The sequence below is a fragment of the Theropithecus gelada genome, chromosome 11 (assembly GCF_003255815.1).
Source record: "Theropithecus gelada isolate Dixy chromosome 11, Tgel_1.0, whole genome shotgun sequence".
In the NCBI taxonomy this organism is placed as follows: domain Eukaryota; kingdom Metazoa; phylum Chordata; class Mammalia; order Primates; family Cercopithecidae; genus Theropithecus; species Theropithecus gelada.
This window is the reverse complement of record NC_037679.1, coordinates 15,041,931-15,060,257: the sequence shown is the minus strand read 5'-3', so window position 1 is coordinate 15,060,257 and position 18,327 is coordinate 15,041,931. Positions and strand designations below refer to the sequence as shown.

Genomic DNA, 18,327 nt, shown 5'->3' with positions numbered 1-18,327 from the left:
AACAGGCCAGAGAGCAAAACTGGAAGACAGACGTGCTTACAGTTCCCTCCCACCCCATTAGACTGAACCCCTCTACCCTCTCCACCTCCATAAAACTCTGAGGCAGGGCAGGAGGGATAAAGGAAGGAGGAACCATTGAGGAGAAGGCTTTGGCTCTAGTTCCGACCTACATTCCTGGCTATTCCAACCATTTAGAGAATGTCACAGATCTAGGGCCAGCTGGGGAGGAGCAGTCATGGGGACCCTGTCTGGGTAGGCGAATGGGCTGTGGGGAGATGGGGAGGTCCTTCTACTCTCTATTTCCTATCTAACTCCACCTGATGACCATTTCTATCTACCTGCTTCTCTAATTCCATAATTTCTCTTTGAAACCTTTACCTTAATCCCACCTATACCTCTTTTAATTCCACCCTAGTCTGCCAGTGACTATTCACTGTCCTTTCAGAAGCCAGAAAAACCCTAGACACTGGTCTCCTTATTGCTCTTACAGACTAAGCAGGAGACCAGTAGGAGGTGACAACGGGGAAATGGTTGCCAGTGGAAGGTGAACTGAAGGCCAAACGCAAAAGGGTGTGCCTACTGCCAGGAGGTGGTAGGAGGTTACACTTACCGCTGAGTGAGCGGCTGGGAGAAGAGTGCTGGCTGTTGGGGGTGCTCACCGAGGGCCCCACTGGGGCCCCGAGGAACTCCTTCTCCAGAGATGAGTCCCCGCTACCTTGGAGGAGAGAACAAGAGGGCAGGTAAAGCTGGAGCTGGAGTTATCTACTGTCCATTGCCTAATCTTTTAAAAAAATTCAGTTAAATTTCACAAATATTTCCTTCATAGCCATGTACAAGGCAGTGTTGTATGCTGGGCACCATACCTTGCGCCCCCACCAGTCTGGATGCCTGGTGCTGCCTTCCGTGAGCTCAGTGACTGGGCCTTGCCTACCCTACCTTTATCTAGGCCTGAGGGGAAGAGCATCACTGCCTGACGTCCACAGGAAGCCAGGCTGGGGCTGGGCGTGCCAGGGCGGAGAGAAAAATGGGGGCTGCAGAAGGGACAGATGTTCAGGACAGACATTCTTCCCTACTGGTCCTCTCCGGAGCCCCCAGCCAGGTTCAGGATCTGCAGGAAAGGCAACTGGAATTGTCCCTGAATCTAATGATAATATTAGTGATCATCATAGCAGCTAATGATATTAATTGAATACTTACTATGTGCCAGGCTTTATTCTATGCACTTGAAATGAATAATTTCATTTAATCTTCACAACGACTATATAAAGTAGGTGCTAATATCATGATTTTTTCAGATGAGGCAACTGAGGTACAAAAGAGGTTATGTTACTTGTCTAAGGTTACATAGCTGCTAGTGTGGAACTGGGATCATAGACAATAAGTGTCCATGTCCTTCACCACCACCTACCGAGCCAATTGGGGGTCACCGTCTTAGTAGGGAAGAATTTGGGCCCTTTAGACTTTCTAAATTCAGCAAAAATTTGATTACTCCAGAAAGTCTCCTATTGATCTGATTCCAATCACATGTTTACTATTTGATGTCCACTGACTGTTAAGTGATCAATTTATTCTCAGTATATTTGTTTTAATTTTTTGATAAATTGCTTTGTAAAAATGCTTTTTGAGGCTTTCATGTTTTTTGAAATCAGATAACATACCTAAAGAAAGATATGAATGTCTTTCTAAAAAAAAAATCCCTCCTCCCCGCAATCTTCTGCACAAATACATAGGTGAAATAAAAATACATGTAGATAAACACACACAGAGACACAGCACATATGTAGATACATATAAAGAGAACATACCTATTGGGATAAACATACTGGTAGCCTTCTACATTATCTGCTAACATGAACATGCATGGATGTGTGCACACAGGCCTAAATATGGACGAGAGAGAGCGAGAAAGAGCAAGAGAGAGTGCAAGAGAGAGAGAGGAAGCCTAAAATTCATCCCTGAAGTCCACCTATTAGTACTTTACCCAATTGCCCAGCTATGTACATACTTACTTTCACAAAATAAAGATTCCATTATAAAATGGTTGGAGTCTTGGGCCTGAGGCAAGAAATCCGGAACACACCCTCCTGAGGGATCCCTCTCCAGCTTTGGTCAGTGGGAAGAAAACAACCACTCAGGACTTTGGGACCATTTCTCATTCATATCCTCTCCTAAAGTCCCATTTTCCCCATTTATCCCGTCAAAGCCTGAGGAAATTTGTTCACTATCTATAGAAAAAGCCTTATGGCTTGAAGCGGAGTTTTCCCAGCTGGGGATCTTTAGGTGAGCCATGGTTACCTGAAAAGGTTGCCTAAAATTGGAACCACACACATATCATGAAGTGAGCATCTCAGGATTGTGGGTTGAGATTTGTAGACTCAGAGCCAGTTTTAAATATGTCGTTTCAACTAAGTGTAGGGTTTACTAGGGTTAGAAGGGCTGAAAAGGGTATCTTCTTATTCCCTTTATTAGTGCTGACTTGCCCTAAATCACTTGATGTTACTAATCAGGGAAGAACAGGGCACTTGGTTTTGAGGCCTTGACCCTAAAAGGATGAGTGAACTTGCTGGAAATCCATCGCTGGTCCCAGCTTATTCAGCTGAGGCTGCCTCTTGAGGCCAGGGACTTGCTATATGGAGGAAAATATATTTAAAGGTACACTTAGAAACACTGAGGGGAAAGTATCTTTTGTGGCTTTCCCAATTAAGGCCCAGAAGCAGGAAGAGGAGCAGGAGTCATACCAGTAATTCAAGAGGCTCTTTGATGCTATTGCCCTCCCTAAGATTAAGGTAAGGGGCCGGGCGTGGTGGCTCAAGCCTGTAATCCCAGCACTTTGGGAGGCCGAGACGGGTGGATCACGAGTTCGGGAGATCGAGACCATCCTGGCTAACACGGTGAAACCCCGTCTCTACTAAAAAAATACAAAAAAATTAGCCGGGTGAGGTGGCGGGCGCCTGTAGTCCCAGCTACTTGGGAGGCTGAGGCAGGAGAATGGCGGGAACCCGGGATGCGGAGCTTGCAGTGAGCTGAGATCGTGCCACTGCACTCCAGCCCGGGCGACAGAGTGAGACTCCGTCTCAAAAAAAAAAAAAAAAAAAAAGATGAAGGTAAGGGGAAAATCAGGCTCAAGTCTACTTTCATGGGGCTAATATATATGTGTAATGAATCTGTTTCAGGAGTCAGAAAGGCTTTCGTGGGCACCAAGGATTTTGAATTCTAGCTCGGGTGAAGGGGACTAGAGTAAGATTTAGGAAGTTTAGCAGTTCCTCTCTCAGCCCCAGAAACCCCAGTATGGGAATTTCAAAAGTCTGGGACTCCCAAGAAATCCCAGACTGTCAAAGCCAAGAATTAAGGCTGCTCTTAGGTCTCTGAGAAATGTTCTTGCTCAAAGTCATCATAGATTGGCTGAACCCCCAGAGGGCAAAGCCAAATCATGAGGTTCACATCAGAGGAACTGGGAGGTAGGTAAAGGCTGAAAAGTAGGAGGGAGAGAAAGGAACTGGGAAACAGGCCACAAGCTAAAGGTGTTTCACATGTTAAAGGAGGTCAGCCCTCCACTCCTGCTGCCTTTCCTTGAGACCTTTACATAGTGGCTACATCTAGGGAATAGCCATGAGCTTGGAGAACCTCCACACTTCTCTGCAAGGGACCTCATCATAACTGCTTTCCCTTTCTTGACCATGGGCTCCAGGGTGGCAGGATCCTAGCCTGCTAGGAGGGAATAGTGGGTAGAAGAGCAAAGAAAGACGCCCATCCTCAGCTCTTTTGTGGGGAGGAGGCTGAGGCCCCTCAGATCTCTGTTCCAGGCTGAGGCATCTGCTTGCCAAGGCTCCTCTTCCTTACCTTGATTTTCTCCACTACCCCTTCCCACCCAGGCCTGTCTCGGTATTTCACCCCAGGCAGCTCTACCTCTATCCCCAAGGCCTAATCAAGATGTCACCACAGGCTCCCACTGTCCAAGTCGCCGTCTTTGCTTAGCAACACCAAACACCCTTTCCCATCCTCCGCAAGTATAAGGAGGAACGCCCCCTCCCCCGCTACACACATACACACACGCGCGCGCACACACACACACACATACACACACACAGCCCCCATCCTCTCCATCTCCTCAGGCTTGGGAGTAGTTACTGAATTGGCTCCCTAGCCCCAGCACCCCCCTTCCTCCCTCCACTAGCCGCCTTCTGCCTGAACTTACATTATCCTTCCCTTGCCGGTGAGACCCTGGGGTGCGAACGCGGCCGCCGCCTTGGAAACGGCGAGGGAGTGCGGGTGGTGTATGCATGTCTGCGTCTCAGTGGCAGGCAGGGGTGAGCCCAGCCACTCACCTTCCAGGAAGCGTGGATTCCTGGAAGTGAGGGGAACCGCCGTCATTTCGCAGGCAGCAGCAGCGGCACGGTGAGCAGAGGCCCACGGCTGTAGCCAGCAAGAGCAGCTCAGCCCAGGGTGTATGTGTGTTGAGTGTGTGTGTGTGTGTGTGTGAGAGAGAGAGAGAGAGAGGGAGAGAGAGAGAGGGAGAGGGGAGAGCACGCTTGGATGTGCTTGGGGAGGGGGCTGGAGAGAATGTATATGTGTATATGGTGGGGGAGATGCTAGGCTACAGCATCCCTTTTCCAAGACAGTGCAGGGGGTGGGTGGTGGGTGTGTGCACAGGGAGGGAAAGGCAGATGCCGTTGCCCCTCGTGCCCAGCAGACAAAGAGGAACTGCACAACAAATGCCTGAGGGAGGCAAGAGTGTGTGCGAGAGAGCGAGAGAGAGAGAGAGAGAGAGAGAGAGAGAGAGAGAGAGAGAGAGAGAGAGAGATGGATGGGCCTGCGGGTGGGAAGGAGAAAGGGGGGGCCCCAGGGAAGGCCCAATCCTCTGCCAGCTGGGGAAGCCAAGGCCCCAGAGGTCATGGGGCCCAGGACACGGACAGCTTCAAGGCTCTCAGATCGGCAGAAAGCCCCTCCCCCACCAAACTCTTTCCCTCCTCCTCCAGGAGGAAGGTTGCTCTCTAGATCTGGGGACTGACAGCCTCCTCCTTTCCAGCGGCGAGAGGGCCCAGCAGTCTGGTGTCAGGCTAGTGTTGCTCCATGGCCCTGAGACCTTTCAGATCCCAGGCAAAAAGGCTGGTATGGTCTCCCCACTTCCCCTCCCTCCTGTGCCCCTGGGGCCCCAGCAGCCGAAAGCCCTGGATGAATCCGCCCTCTATCAGGACAAGGCCTCTGCTCCCTTCCCTTTCAGAGGAGCTGCTCACTGACAAACTGACCTACTTTGGAAGACTACATTTTCTGATTCCAAGAATTTGGGGGTGGGAGGGGCTGTGAAACTTTGGGTTGCCTACCCCTGAATCCCTTTCTACCAAAGTTCTCTTAAACATTTAACAGTCTCAGGAAACGGGGCAAGCACTGCTCAGTCAATTAATGGCATGAGCTGGGTTTGAGCAACTCTGTTTCCCTTGAAAGATAGGAAAATGGAGGGGGTGGTTATCTGTGCCGTAAATTAATAGACTCCTGCTTATCTCCCCCTTTTCCCTGCCCCAGAAGGGAATGATCTGCAGCTTTAAAAAGAGAAAAGGGGAGAAAAGATGGATTTTCTAAATCATGTTCTGTGAGGAATTCAAATCTCTTGGAAGAACAGGAGAGATACCCTTTTCATCAAGTGGCCTGATGAGGGAAGGTCACCTGGTGTGGAACAGAAGAACTGTGGGGGCCTGTGGAGGTTCGCAGTGTGCTTTAGGAGGGCTGCGTGCTGCAGCCTTTCCCTCTGCTTCCATATGACTCTTCCAGGAGAGATGGGTCAGTGATGAGCACAGCTTTGCCCAGTCCTAAGAGGGGTACTTTTCAGAGCTAATGGTAGCCCTACTTTGACTTTCCCCTTTCCCTTTCTAAGGTAGCTGCTGACATCTAGAATTCTCAAAGTACAGAGGAGGAGTTCCTGGCCTCCACTTCCATTCAGAAACCATCCTGTGCAAAGGCCACTTCTTATCTAGGAAATGCCTATCTGCTGAAAGCAGGGAAAACTTGGTTTCATAGCATGGTGAAGCAAATCACCTCAGTTTTCCACGAGTATCCAGTATTCTCCATAAACAGGTTTGAAAAGAGCTCCACGGGATTTGTAGTTTCTCATTTGCCTGCTTTATGGCAGGGACTGGATTTTATCCATCTGAGTGTTCCCCAGCACTAAAGCAGGGTCCCAAGTGTACTTGTTGCTCAGTAGTGGTTTTCTGAATAGGCTTAACTGAGCAGGAGGTAGGAGGACTGGCTCGCTCCTCACAAGCGCCATGACTTTTGTTCTAATAAAGTGTCTTCCAATTAAACGAGTCTGCCTGATCCCTGTCATTCTGTCAAGCATGTGGCAGGTATTGAATGCCTTTACCCATTCCAACTCCTTCCCTCCTTAAACAAGAAAGGGGCCAGAGTCAACATCTTACCTTACATTACCCGGGTGTTGCCAATGACTCTCATATGTGTGTCTGACCCATCTTGCTATCTCCTTTAGTGCATGCCAATAATTCCTTCATTGGTCCTACTTTAGAGTAAAAAATAAGCTATAGGTCATTTCCACAATGATGCTTGGGTTTCTGATAGGGATACTCATCACATCAAAACTGAGTTTTGGTTTCTATTATTTCTTTTTTTTTTTTTTTGAGATGGAGTCTCACTCTGTCGCCAGGCTGAAGTGCAGTGGCATGATCTTGGCTCACTGCAACCTCCGCCTCCCAGGTTCTCCTGCCTCAGCCTTCTGAGTAGCTGGGACTACAGGCATGCACCACCATGCCCAGCTAATTTTTGTATTTTTAGTAGAGAGAGGGTTTCACCATGTTGGCCAGGATGGTCCCGATCTCTTGACCTCATGATCTGCCCACCTTGGCTTCCCAAAGTGCTGGGATTATAGGTGTGAGCCACTGTGCCTGGCCTAATTTTTGTATTTTTAGTAGAGAAGGGGTTTCACCATGTTGCCCAGGCTGGTCTTGAACTCCTGACCTCAGGTGATCTGCCTGTCTCCCAAAGTGCTGGGGTGATCTGCCTGTCTCCCAAAGTGCTGGGATTACAGGCGTGAGCCACCGTGCCCAGCCTTGAGTCATTATTTTAAAATGCAGACATTTCATATAAAAATTTGGATTTCTGATTTCTCCTAAACATTTAGAAGTTTTGGCCACACTAGATACACATTCCTGCATGATAAGTTCTTTTTTTTTTTTTTTTTTTTTTGAGACGGAGTCTCGCTCTGTCGCCCGGGCTGGAGTGCAGTGGCCGGATCTCGGCTCACTGCAAGCTCCGCCTCCCGGGTTTAGGCCATTCTCCTGCCTCAGCCTCCCGTGTAGCTGGGACTACAGGCGCCCGCCACCTCGCCCGGCTAGTTTTTTTGTATTTTTTTAGTAGAGACGGGGTTTCACCGTGTTAGCCAGGATGGTCTTGATCTCCTGACCTTGTGATCCGCCCGTCTCGGCCTCCCAAAGTGCTGGGATTACAGGCTTGAGCCACCGCGCCCGGCCCTGCATGGTAAGTTCTAGTGGACACTGAAAGCTGCTGTCCTTTTAAGTGGGACATATGTTCTCTACTTCATGACGGCCCCCACCATTCTTTTCTGCTTATTATCCTAACTTTACTTCACTCATTCACACAACCACCTGGCCCTCGCAGGCCTTTGAGGTTTGAAACCTTGTGCCACTCTATCTGGATAGAACAGGATTTCATGTTTGGCTGGTGACTTCAGAGCAAAGGAGAAGGAACCACGTCTTCTTTCCATCTATTTGCTTCAAATTATTCTTCTAATGATGTCCGCTCATATTCCCCTCCTATTCCCTTCCTCCATCCCCCAAGAAGTCTGTAAAAGAGAATTACTATTTAGGGAATGTAAGATCACCAAAATAATTGCACACTACCAACGGCCACCAAGCATGAGAGTTAGCTGTGTGACTAGGACATTTAGAGGCTATGTGCCTAGGCTAAAGGCTCTCTGCTCTGCTCTACAGGAGAGCATCTGCTTCCAGCCCCTAACAAACAGAACACACAGAAGGCATACCAGACATATAGGAGCGGCCATTGCAGTCTTCTATGTCCATTTTAAAGAGATTCTGTTGAAAGAGAAAATAGCTGCTATTAGAAGATAGCTCTGGGAAGGGAGGAGGCTTCTCTTTAACATTCTTGAGTTAGCAAGAAACCTAAAGGAGCACTTAAGCATGGTCTGATACTATCCTAAAGAAGAAAAACCTTAGCCAGGCACTGTGGCTCAATGCCTGTAATCGTAGTGCTTTGGGAAGAAGGTGGGAGGATCGCTTGAGCCCAGGGGTTTGAGACCAGCCTGGGCAATATAGGGAGATCCCATCTCTACAAAATATAAAAATAAATAATGCATCGTGGCATGTGCCTGTAATCCCAGATATTCAGGAGGTTGAGGTGAGAGGATCACTTGAGCCTGGAGGTCGAGGCTGCAGTGAGCTGTGATCTTACCACTACACTCCAGCCTGGGTAACCAAGTGAGACCCTGTCTCCAAGAAAAACCTTACACTTTGTCCTGATGAAAGACAATGTACCCTGATTTACAAACCCCACTATTTCCTCCAATTTACAACTTCTGCAGGCCTCCCCAGCCTCTGAGGTGCAGACACTATCTTAATCCAGAGTGGTCCTTGATTCTGAGATTAGACCATGTATGTAGGTGGAGGTTACACCTCAGCCCTGAGGAGGCAAAGAAACAGCCCCTCAGAGGCTCTATACCTCAGTTAAAGATGGGGTAGTAATAAGAAGCTGGGTTCAGTCATTCAAGGGATTCTGTCTGGGAGTATGTTGTGTGAGGGATGGTGACAGGAAAAGTAGAAGATGGAGAAGAGCAGCCCACTCAGGGTTCAGTGATAAGTCCTCTACTGAAGGTGTGATAAACAAATTAAACCTGTAAATGGTTATCCCCACCCTCTCATCAATTACTCTGCTATGCTTATTTTAAAAAAGGAGGCGGGGGGGGGGAGTCTGAATTTAAAATGAAGGTTAAAGTCTATTTGAGGGAAGGCAAGCAGTAATTGGCAGTAGAGTATTAAACAATCAGTAACTGAGAACACTTAAAAGTGATAATTTGTTGCAATGAATTATCTCTTTAGGAGCCTGTGGGAGGAGAGAAAAAAAATCTATCTGGTGGAAATGTACATACATCCAAAATTGCGGCCAGCCTGGTGGCTCACACCTGTAATCCAGCACTTTGGGAGGCTGAGGCGGGCAGATCCCCTCAGGTCAGGAGTTTGAGACCAGCCTGACCAACATGGAGAAATCCCATCTCTACTAAAAATACAAAAAAAATTAGCCAGGCGTGGTGGTGCATGCCTGTAATCCCAGCTACTCGGGAGGCTGAGGCAGGAGAATCACTTGAACCCGGGAGGCGGAGGTTGCAGTGACCCGAGATCACACCATTGCACTCCAGCCTGGGCAACAAGAGCAAAACTCCGCCTCTTAAAAAAACAAATCAAAACAAAATTAGCTGGGCGATGGTGTGAGTCTGTAATCCCAGGTACTTGGGAGGCTGAGGCAGGAGAATCACTTGAGCCTAGGAGGTGGAGGTTGTGGTGTACCGAGATCCTGCCACTGTACTCCAGTCTGGGTGACAGAGTGAGACCCGGTCACAAAAAATAAAATAAAATAAAACAAAATAAAATTAAATAAATAAATAAATAAATAAATAAATAAAAATTGCATCCCCCACTCATCTGATGAAAACTAAACGCCCTGAGGCAGAGGCAGAAGCAAGAATGGGGCAAGGGAACAGTCTGAGTTGCTGCGGGGATTCTTGGTCTTTTTGAAGGATCTCACTGAGGCAGACGGATAAAAATTTGGTTTGCTTGTAATGGTATATTGAGAGAGGTGAGGGTGGGGGTGAGGGGGTGCAGGAAGGCACACAGAGGAAAGTATCTGTTTTCCTGCCCCCCACCCAGTTCTTGTCTGGAGTTGAGAGACTCCTTTTAAAGGCTCATGAGAAAACCTGAAACATGGGCTTACCTTCACTTCACAAAGCAATTCTCTCTTAAATTTTGTCAGAGAGATTCCTAGTATCAACCCTATTTCCCTAGGAAGCCAGGGCATAGAGAAAAAAATTCTCTAAGTTTATTAACCCTCTTTTCTTGACATCCTTCCTGGGATGGACTGAACTTTGGGACCAGACCACTAGAACAAGCCACAATAATAAGTGGTTCCTTGAAGGGTCCCTTAGGAACAATGATTAGAAGAGCCCAAGTCTACAGTTGTTAGAGAACTCATACTCTCTGGAACTAGCCATGCAACTTGAGATAGAGATCAAAAGATAAAGGAGGGCAGTCTGGTATTGAGGGCCCCTTTCGTTTCCAAATCGTTAGATTCATAATTGCCCTTTGGGGCTTTTCAAAATGAATGGAAAGCTTGAGCTGGGCGTGGCGGCCCACGCCTGTAATCCCAGCTCTTTGAGAGGGCGAGATGGGTGGATCACCTCAGGTCAGGAGTTCGAGACCAGCCTGGCCATCATGGTGAAACCCCATCTCTACTAAAAATACAAAAAAATTAGCTGGGCGTGTTGGTGCACACCTATAATCCCAGCTACTCGGGAGGCTGAGGCAGAATTGCTTGAACCGGGGAGGTGTAGGTTGCAGTGAGCAGAGATCACGCCACTGCACTCCAGCCTGGGCAACAAAGGGAGACTCCATCTCAAAAAAAAAAAAAAGAATGCAAAGTTCAAAGTGCCACTTGAAGCTGGGCGTGGTGGCTCACACCTGTAATTCCAGCACTTTGGGAGGCTGAGGTGGGCGGATCATGAGGTCAGGAGTTCGAGACCAGCCTGGCCAACATGGCAAAACCCCATCTCGACTAAAATACAAAAATTAGCCGGGCGTGGTGGGGTGCACCTGTAGTCCCAGCTACTCGGGAGGCTGAGGCAGGAGAATTGCTTGAACCCAGGAGACGGGGGTTGCAGTGAGCTGAGATTGTGCCATTGCACTCCAGCCTGGGCGACAAGAGCAAGACATTGTCTCAAACAAAACAAAACGAAACAAAACAAAACAAAAAAAACCCCAAAGTGCCACTTGAAACTTCCCTCACACACCTCCCCATGCAGGAGAGGCAAGAGTGAGCAGGATTTTCCTGTTTTCTGCTTAGAGAAACTGAGAGAAACTGAGGCTGAGAGCAGTGAAGTTACTTGTCCCAGGGTTCATGGTGAGAATAGAACAAGAACAAGAACACAAGTTGCCTGCCTCTCTGAGGTGTCCTCCTTCTATTAAATCTTTCAAAAGCCAGGCTACTCAAGGCTTTCATGGGTTTTCTTGCTTTTCCCTGTTTTTGTTTTGTTTTTGAGATGGAGTCTCACTGTGTTGCCCAGGCTGGAGTGCAGTGGCATGAGTTTGGCTCTCAGGTTCAAGCAATTCTCCTGCCTCAGCCTTCTGAGTAGTTGGGACTACTGGCATGGACAACCACACTTGGCTAATTCTTTTCCCTGGTTCTAACATCAGGTAAGGCATCTTTTCCTTTGGTGCGATCCCTGTGGGAGTGGGGTCTGTTACTTTAAAAGGAAGAACAAGTCAAGCTGGCTCTACAGGAAGAAATATGCTCGTATTTTTTTTGTGTGTGTGTGTATGTGTGTGCATGCAGTATGCCTAATGCCTCCATGAATGAAGGGCTAGACAAGCACTAGGTGGGCAGAACAGGTGAAGCATAGCATTCAGCTAGCACTGGCTCAGGAAGTGTATCTCATTCTTGGACTTCTGCCCAAATGGCCCCAAAACAATTTCCAGAAGGGTCTGAAGGAGTTGTTTTCTGAGTTGGACTTTCTTTCTAACAGCAAGCTGAGTTTTCCTGCTTAATTGCTCTTAACATGTGCTCTGTGACACATCTTGGGCAAAATCAGTACTTAGCTGCCTCCAGCTGGGTTTTTGTTTCTTTTTTTCTTTTTCTTTTTGAGACGGAGTCTCGATCTGTCACTCAGGCTGGAGTGCAGTGGCATGATCTCGGCTCACTGCAACCTCTGCATCCCGGGTTCAAGTGATTCTCCTGCCTCAGCCTCCTGAGTAGCTGGGATTACAGGTGTGCGCCAACACGCCCAGCTAATTTTTGTATTTTTAGTAGAGATGGGGTTTTGCCAGGTTGGCCAGGCTGGTCTCGAACCCCTGACCTCAGGTGATCTGTCCTCCTCAGCCTCCCAAAGCGTTGGGATTACAGGCGTGAGCCACCGCGCTGGTTTTAATACCAAGTTGGTAACCCTGGAAGTGAGAGGGTATTGGATTGAAACTCTGCTGTTCTCACTCCTGGTTTTCTGTGCAAACCAGGAGCAAATCAGTAGATGTACTTTACTCTTTGCTCAAGTCTCCCTGCAGCACATCCCGCCCAGCCTTCCTACTCTCTACCCCTCAAAGCACCTCCTCCCCTGCCTAACCAGCCAGGCAGATCTTAGTATCTCCTTAGAGGAAATGGGTCAAATTAGGCAGTGCCAATTGGAGACACATTGCAAGAGGAGGAGGTATAAGGAGAGGGAAGTTAGTTACATGAGACAGTTTTAGATCAAAGATCTTGGAAGGAGATTGGCTTTAAAGCAACATAACTGTCGGCTGGGGGCGGTGGCTCACACCTGTAATCCCAGCACTTTGGGAGGCTGAGGCAGGCGGATCACTTGAGGTCAGGAGTTCAAGATCAGCCTGGCCAACGTGGTGAAACCCCGTCTTTAATAAAACTACAAAAATTAGCTGGGCTTGGTGGTACGCGCCTGTAGTCCCAGCTGCTTGGGAGGCTGAGGCATAAGAATTGTTTGAACCCTGGAGACAGAGGTTGGAGTGAGCCGAGATCACGCCATTGCACTCCAGCCTGGGTGACAGAGTGAGACTCTGTCACGAAATAAATAAATAAATAAAGCAACATAACTGTCACTCAGTGATGGGGGGGTAGACACATATGTACTGTAAATTGAGCTCTGAGCTGAATACAAAGCAACTAGAAACAATCAGTGTTCCAATTCAAAAGGAATATCTCTGTGAGGAGGGAGGAAACGCTGGTCATTGTAACCTCTGGAGACACAAATTTTCTTCCCTGTTCTTATTTATTATATTTACTAGAGATGGGATCTCACTATGTTGTCTGGGCTGGAGTGCAGTGGCTGTCCACGGGCACAATCACAGCACACTACAGCCTCAAACTCCTGGCCTCAAGCAATCCTTCCTCAGCCTCATGAGTAGTTGGGACTACAGGTGCATGTGCCACTGTGCCTAGCTCTTCCCCATTTGTTTGAATCCACTTGGCATAAACAAGAGTCCTCCATGGCCCTGGCTTTCTCCCACCAACATGATAACACATTTGAACAGGAATGGGCATCCTTTCCAGACAGAAGATTTCCCACCAGGCTCCCTGACAGGCAGCAGTGAGGACGAATCCAGAGTCTGATTTCCAAGAGGAGATCAGGTATCAGCTACCACCCCTCTTTCCCCAGAAACATTCTCACGGCTCTAAGTATTGGTGATAAAAATGTGAGAAAGTGAGGTTTTCTCTATGTGGTGGCTCCGAAAGCCTGAAATAAGACGGACATCACAAGTGATTAAAACTCTTCAAATACTCTAAAGAATCCTGTTTAATCCAGTAACACTTCAAAACTGGAATTTAGGCCAGGCATGGTGGTCCATACCTGTAATCCCAGCACTTTGGGAGGCCAAGGCAAGAGGACTGCTTGAGTCTAGGAGTTGTAGGCCAGCCTGGTCAACATAGTGAGACCTTAAAAAAAAAGTCATTTAGGCCAGGCGCGGTGGCTCACGCTTGTAATCCTAGCACTTTGGGAGGCCGAGGCGGGCGGATCACGAGGTCAAGAGATGAAGACCATCCTGGCCAACACAGTGAAACCCCGTCTCTACTAAACATACAAAAAAATCAGCTGGGCGTGGTGGTGGGTGCCTGTAATCCCAGCTACTTGGGAGGCTGAGGCAGGAGAATGGCGTGAACCCGGGAGGCGGAGCTTGCAGTGAGCGGAGATCGCACCACTGCACTCTAGCCTAGGTGAAAGTGTGAGACTCCATCTCAAAAAAAAAAAAAAAAAAAAGTCATTTAGGCCAGGTGTGGTGGCTCACGCCAGTAATCCCAGCACTTTGGGAGGCCAAGGCGGGTGGATCACCTGTGGTCGGGAGTTTGAGACCAGCGTGACCAACATGAAGAAACCTCGTCTCTACTAAGAATACAAAATTAGCTGGGGGTGGTGGTGCATGCCTATAATCCCAGCTACTTGGGAGGTTGAGGCAGGAGAATGACTTGAACCCTGGAGGTAGAGGTTGCAGCCAGCCGAGATCAGGCCATTGCACTCAAGACTGGGCAACAAGAGCGAAACTCCATCTCAAAAAAAAAAAAAAAAAGTCATTTAACACATGCTTATTGTGGCCTAGGGGGTAAAAGGTCATGAGCAGAATATTGTTGGGAAAGAGGGTGAAGGTAGAGAGAATGGCAAGGATCCATACCATGTTTGTGTTATTATTCCCAAACTATAACAGGCAGAAGTGGAAAATTTTTCTCCATTTTCCCTTAGTACCTGGGTTCTCAGGTGGAGACCAGTGGTTATTAAAAAGACAGAACTTCCCATGTGCCTTGGGTGTGAGCCATTCAGGTGCTACAAGTAGAGCAAACCCACAGCATCATCCTCTACTATCTGTGCCTTCCTGAACTGAATGAAATCTGAGCAAAAACATGTTGGAATCACATAGCTGGCTCTGCTCTCTATCAAAAGCTTTGCATAATTAGGAGGAAGAAGAGGCAAAGGGGCCAGGGAAAGGTATGGAATTAGCCATTGTCTGCAAGCTCCTTTCCAGGAAAAAGATCTAGACATCAAGCAATTTGCAGCTCTGAAATAATCTTTAGGGTCAACCTAGTGCTCTCTGAAGGAAACCCACCAATCTTAGCTCAGCTCATGTGTTTGCCTTTACAGTGGAAAGATCTGACTCATTTTTCACCAGGCTGTAGATGGTGACTTTCTGTCTACATATAATACAGTTGAAGACAGCTCAGCTTCATTATCCAAGTGCTTGGGGAGCAGTGCAGAGGGGATGAATTCCCAGGTCATCCTAGGAATGGCCAGTCTCTAAAATAAAAAGGAGTAAGAGCTGAAAACACAACACCTGGGCAGGGGGAAAATATCACCTCATTGTCTCCTTTTAGATCTCAGATGGATGCATCTTTTCTCTTGTTCTTTGCGCTTCTCTGTCCTCCCCATGTAGACTGCAGAAGAGAGAGAAGGCTAAGGTTTATGAGTGGGAGAAGAAACAATCCTATCCCTCCCATGTCTCATTTCAGGACATAAGGAATGAAGGAAAAGGGCCAAACTAAACACTTTAAATCACTAGATATGATACACAGGAGATGATACTTTTTGGGGTTTTTGGGTATACCCCGAAGTATAGCTCTCTGTTGATAGAAAGTCCTCACAAAGTCACTGCTGTTCAGTGGTATGTTTGGGCAGGGGTGGAGAAAGCAGAGCAGGGAAATTCAATTTGAGTCTTATAATAATCAGTTTTAAAGCCAAAGATGCCCAAAACAGGGTTAGTGCTCTCAAGTGAAGTTTGAAATTACAGGGAAGTCTCAATGAACTATTCTGACTAGGGTACAGTAGCAAAAAAATGTAGAAGAGACAGGAACAATTGCCTTTGATTGCAATTGTAGCCAAAAGTCCCTAATACATGCTGATCAAAAAAGCTCACTGTTGTCTGGGCCAGAAAGATGTTTTCAGGCTCCACTGCTAATAGTTTTGCTTTGACAATCCAATTTGGTAAGCCTCTCTTCTTCATGTGGAGGGTCTAGGGCAGGGGTACTCCAGGACCTGAGGAATCCTGGAGCTGAAATGGAGTTGAGAGATGACCTACAATTTCCTGGTTTTTTTTTTTTTTTTTTTTTTTTTTTTTGAGACGGAGTCTCGCTCTGTCACCCAGGCTGGACTGCAGTGGCCGGATCTCAGCTCACTGCAAGCTCCGCCTCCCGGGTTCACGCCATTCTCCGGCCTCAGCCTCCCGAGTAGCTGGGACTACAGGCGCCCGCCACCTCGCCCGGCTAGTTTTTTGTATTTCTTAATAGAGACGGGGTTTCACCGTGTTAGCCAGGATGGTCTCGATCTCCTGACCTCGTGATCCGCCCGTCTCGGCCTCCCAAAGTGCTGGGATTACAGGCTTGCGCCACCGCGCCCGGCCAATTTCCTGGTTTTTAACAGAAGAAACTAAGCCCAGAGTCACCCATCTGGTTAACAACAGAAGTAGGACATGTAGAGCCCAAGTTACCATTAGAGGGTTCTTTCTACTGGAACACTTTATTAAATCTTGCCCCAGTTGGAAGATTTGGGCCACCCTGCTTGCCTTCTTTCTTGGGTTATTAAATGAATGGTTTTTGGGTCTGCGTCTTGGTGACCTAAATCTTTGAACAGGAAACACAGGCTTATGAATGGGAGGATAAATAATCCTCTTCCTCCTATGTCTCTTTTCAGAGATAATGGACCTGAGGAAAACCCCAAACTAGATGGTCATTAAGTCTCTTTAAAGTAGAAACGGCCTCTTAGCTCGAGGACTACCCCAGCATATGTATTGCATCAGAGCCTACAATGTGGATCCTATCCCCAGCTGGACCAGGTCATTCATATCAGCATTCATATCAGCACTACCCTTTCTTAGATGCTTTTGTCTGATAAACTTTGAACCTATCTCTCTGTTTCCAGAACAGAGTTCATAACTCTTTTAAGAAAAGGAAGCAAATCAAAGCCTGGAATTCAAAGCTTTCTTCAGCAGAGTCAACAGACCAATAAAGAAAGGGAGTCCCTCTGCCTGTGGTATTGTCCACACTCACAGGGTCCCACATTCTTATTTGTTCCTACAGAGTAAAATGAGGCTAGAAATACCTATCTTTCTTTTTCTTTGGGGGTGTGTGTGTGTGTGTGTGTGTGTGTGTGTAGAGACAGAGAGAGGTGGCCAGTTGGGGAAAAAAATAATTCCTTTGTGGATACTGCTGTGTGTGGGGGGTAGGGTGAAAGGTGGGATAAGTTTCTCCCATGCTGGGAAGTTCAAGCTGCAGATTTCAAACTAAGAGGATATAAAGAGACTTTCCGTTGCATTTTCACTGGAAAAAAGTCAGGACTTATTTCTGAGCCAAGTCCTGAAATATGCCTTACCCTTAACCTACTCAGAGGAAGGGGATTGCCCAAAAGCTACAATTCAACTAACTCACTGCACTCAGTGGGCAACAAAGACATTATATTTTGTGTTTGAGACATGAACTTCTATTGACTAGGGCAAGGTATAATTCTGAAGCTGCCAAAATGAGGGCAGCTCTCACCATCCTGAAGCCCACCCCAGAAGCTCCAGTGAAACTTCTCTTGCTTCCCAATGGTAAAGCTATTTTCTTCTTTTAAGATTTTATTTTTATCTCAGGAGCTACTCATCTGACTGTTCTCATGATCCAAGGGGCTGTCTGGATTCTCTAGCTTTAGGCTGTTAGTAGGGAAAGCTGAAGTCCTCCTGCAAATGATGGAGCATGATTCACAGATCTACTGGCAGGTCCATGAGGAGGTGAGGGATTACCAGCTGGTGCCCCAACCAAAGGAAACACTATGCTTTCAAAGATTGTCTGATTTGGCCTTTTATCTGGCCTTATCCTCAGAATCTGAGTTATCTTAAGTGGAAATATTCTAGGTAGTCAGACAACATTTTCATGCTTCCTTAAGGATATGAACATGTATCTTCACCCAGGCAAAGTGAGCAAGTATCAGTAAGGGGAGACAGGCTTCAATGGTCATCTGGTTGACTATGATGTTGGAACACCTAAAGCTGACATGTGAGCATGTCAGGAACATACCATGCCCACCATTGATGCTTTGAGGGCACAGGCCGGGGAGACAGGCACAGTAGGAACTACTAGACATATAAGCGAGGGTTGATAAAGAGTCACAACACGAGATAGTTTTGTTCATGAGAGAAGGAAATGGGGCGAAATAAGGTATGCAAAAAATTTTCTGGCCAGGCATGGTGACTCATGCCTGTAATCCCAGCACTTTGGGAGGCCAAGACGGGTGGATCACCTGAGGTCAGAAGTTCGAGACCAGCCTGGCCAACATGGTGAAACCCCATCTCTACTAAAAATACAAAAAATTAGCCAGGGGTGGTGGCGGGCGCCTGTAATCCCAGTTACTTGGGAGGCTGAGGCAGGAGAATCGCTTGAACCCGGGAGATGGAGGTTGCAGTGAGCCAAGATTGTGCCATTGCACTCAAGCCTGGGCAACAAGAGCGACACTCGGTCTCAAAAAAAAAAAAAAAAAAAATTCTGGAAGCAGAGTTCATAAGTTCTTGACCTTGGAGGGGGATTGGGGTACAATATTTCATGAACATATCTAAAGGTCCACGT

The 18,327-nt window shown here is 47.4% G+C and overlaps 1 protein-coding gene and 1 long non-coding RNA gene across 6 annotated transcripts in view; one reads left to right on the top strand and one right to left on the bottom strand.

The window, feature by feature from the left end:
* IKZF4 (IKAROS family zinc finger 4) overlaps positions 1-18,327 on the bottom strand; it is a 32,061-nt gene that overhangs the window by 12,529 nt on the left and 1,205 nt on the right. Inside the window, exons 2-4 of one of the 5 annotated variants that reach the window (XM_025403790.1) lie at positions 15,091-15,168; positions 8,006-8,057; positions 611-715 (exon numbers count right to left, since the gene is read on the bottom strand). In XM_025403790.1, the coding sequence (XP_025259575.1) occupies positions 611-715; positions 8,006-8,045 (145 nt within the window). In that variant the 5' untranslated portion in view covers positions 8,046-8,057; positions 15,091-15,168. Of the gene's footprint in view, positions 1-610; positions 716-2,009; positions 2,104-4,195; positions 4,731-8,005; positions 8,058-15,090; positions 15,169-18,327 lie in introns of those variants that run through there. The other 4 variants (XM_025403787.1, XM_025403791.1, XM_025403792.1 and 1 more) reach the window with 4 other exon arrangements.
* LOC112635576 lies at positions 678-16,828 on the top strand. Its single transcript, XR_003121944.1, has 3 exons — positions 678-740; positions 14,907-15,046; positions 16,649-16,828. It is a non-coding gene; the product is annotated as an uncharacterized LOC112635576 (long non-coding RNA).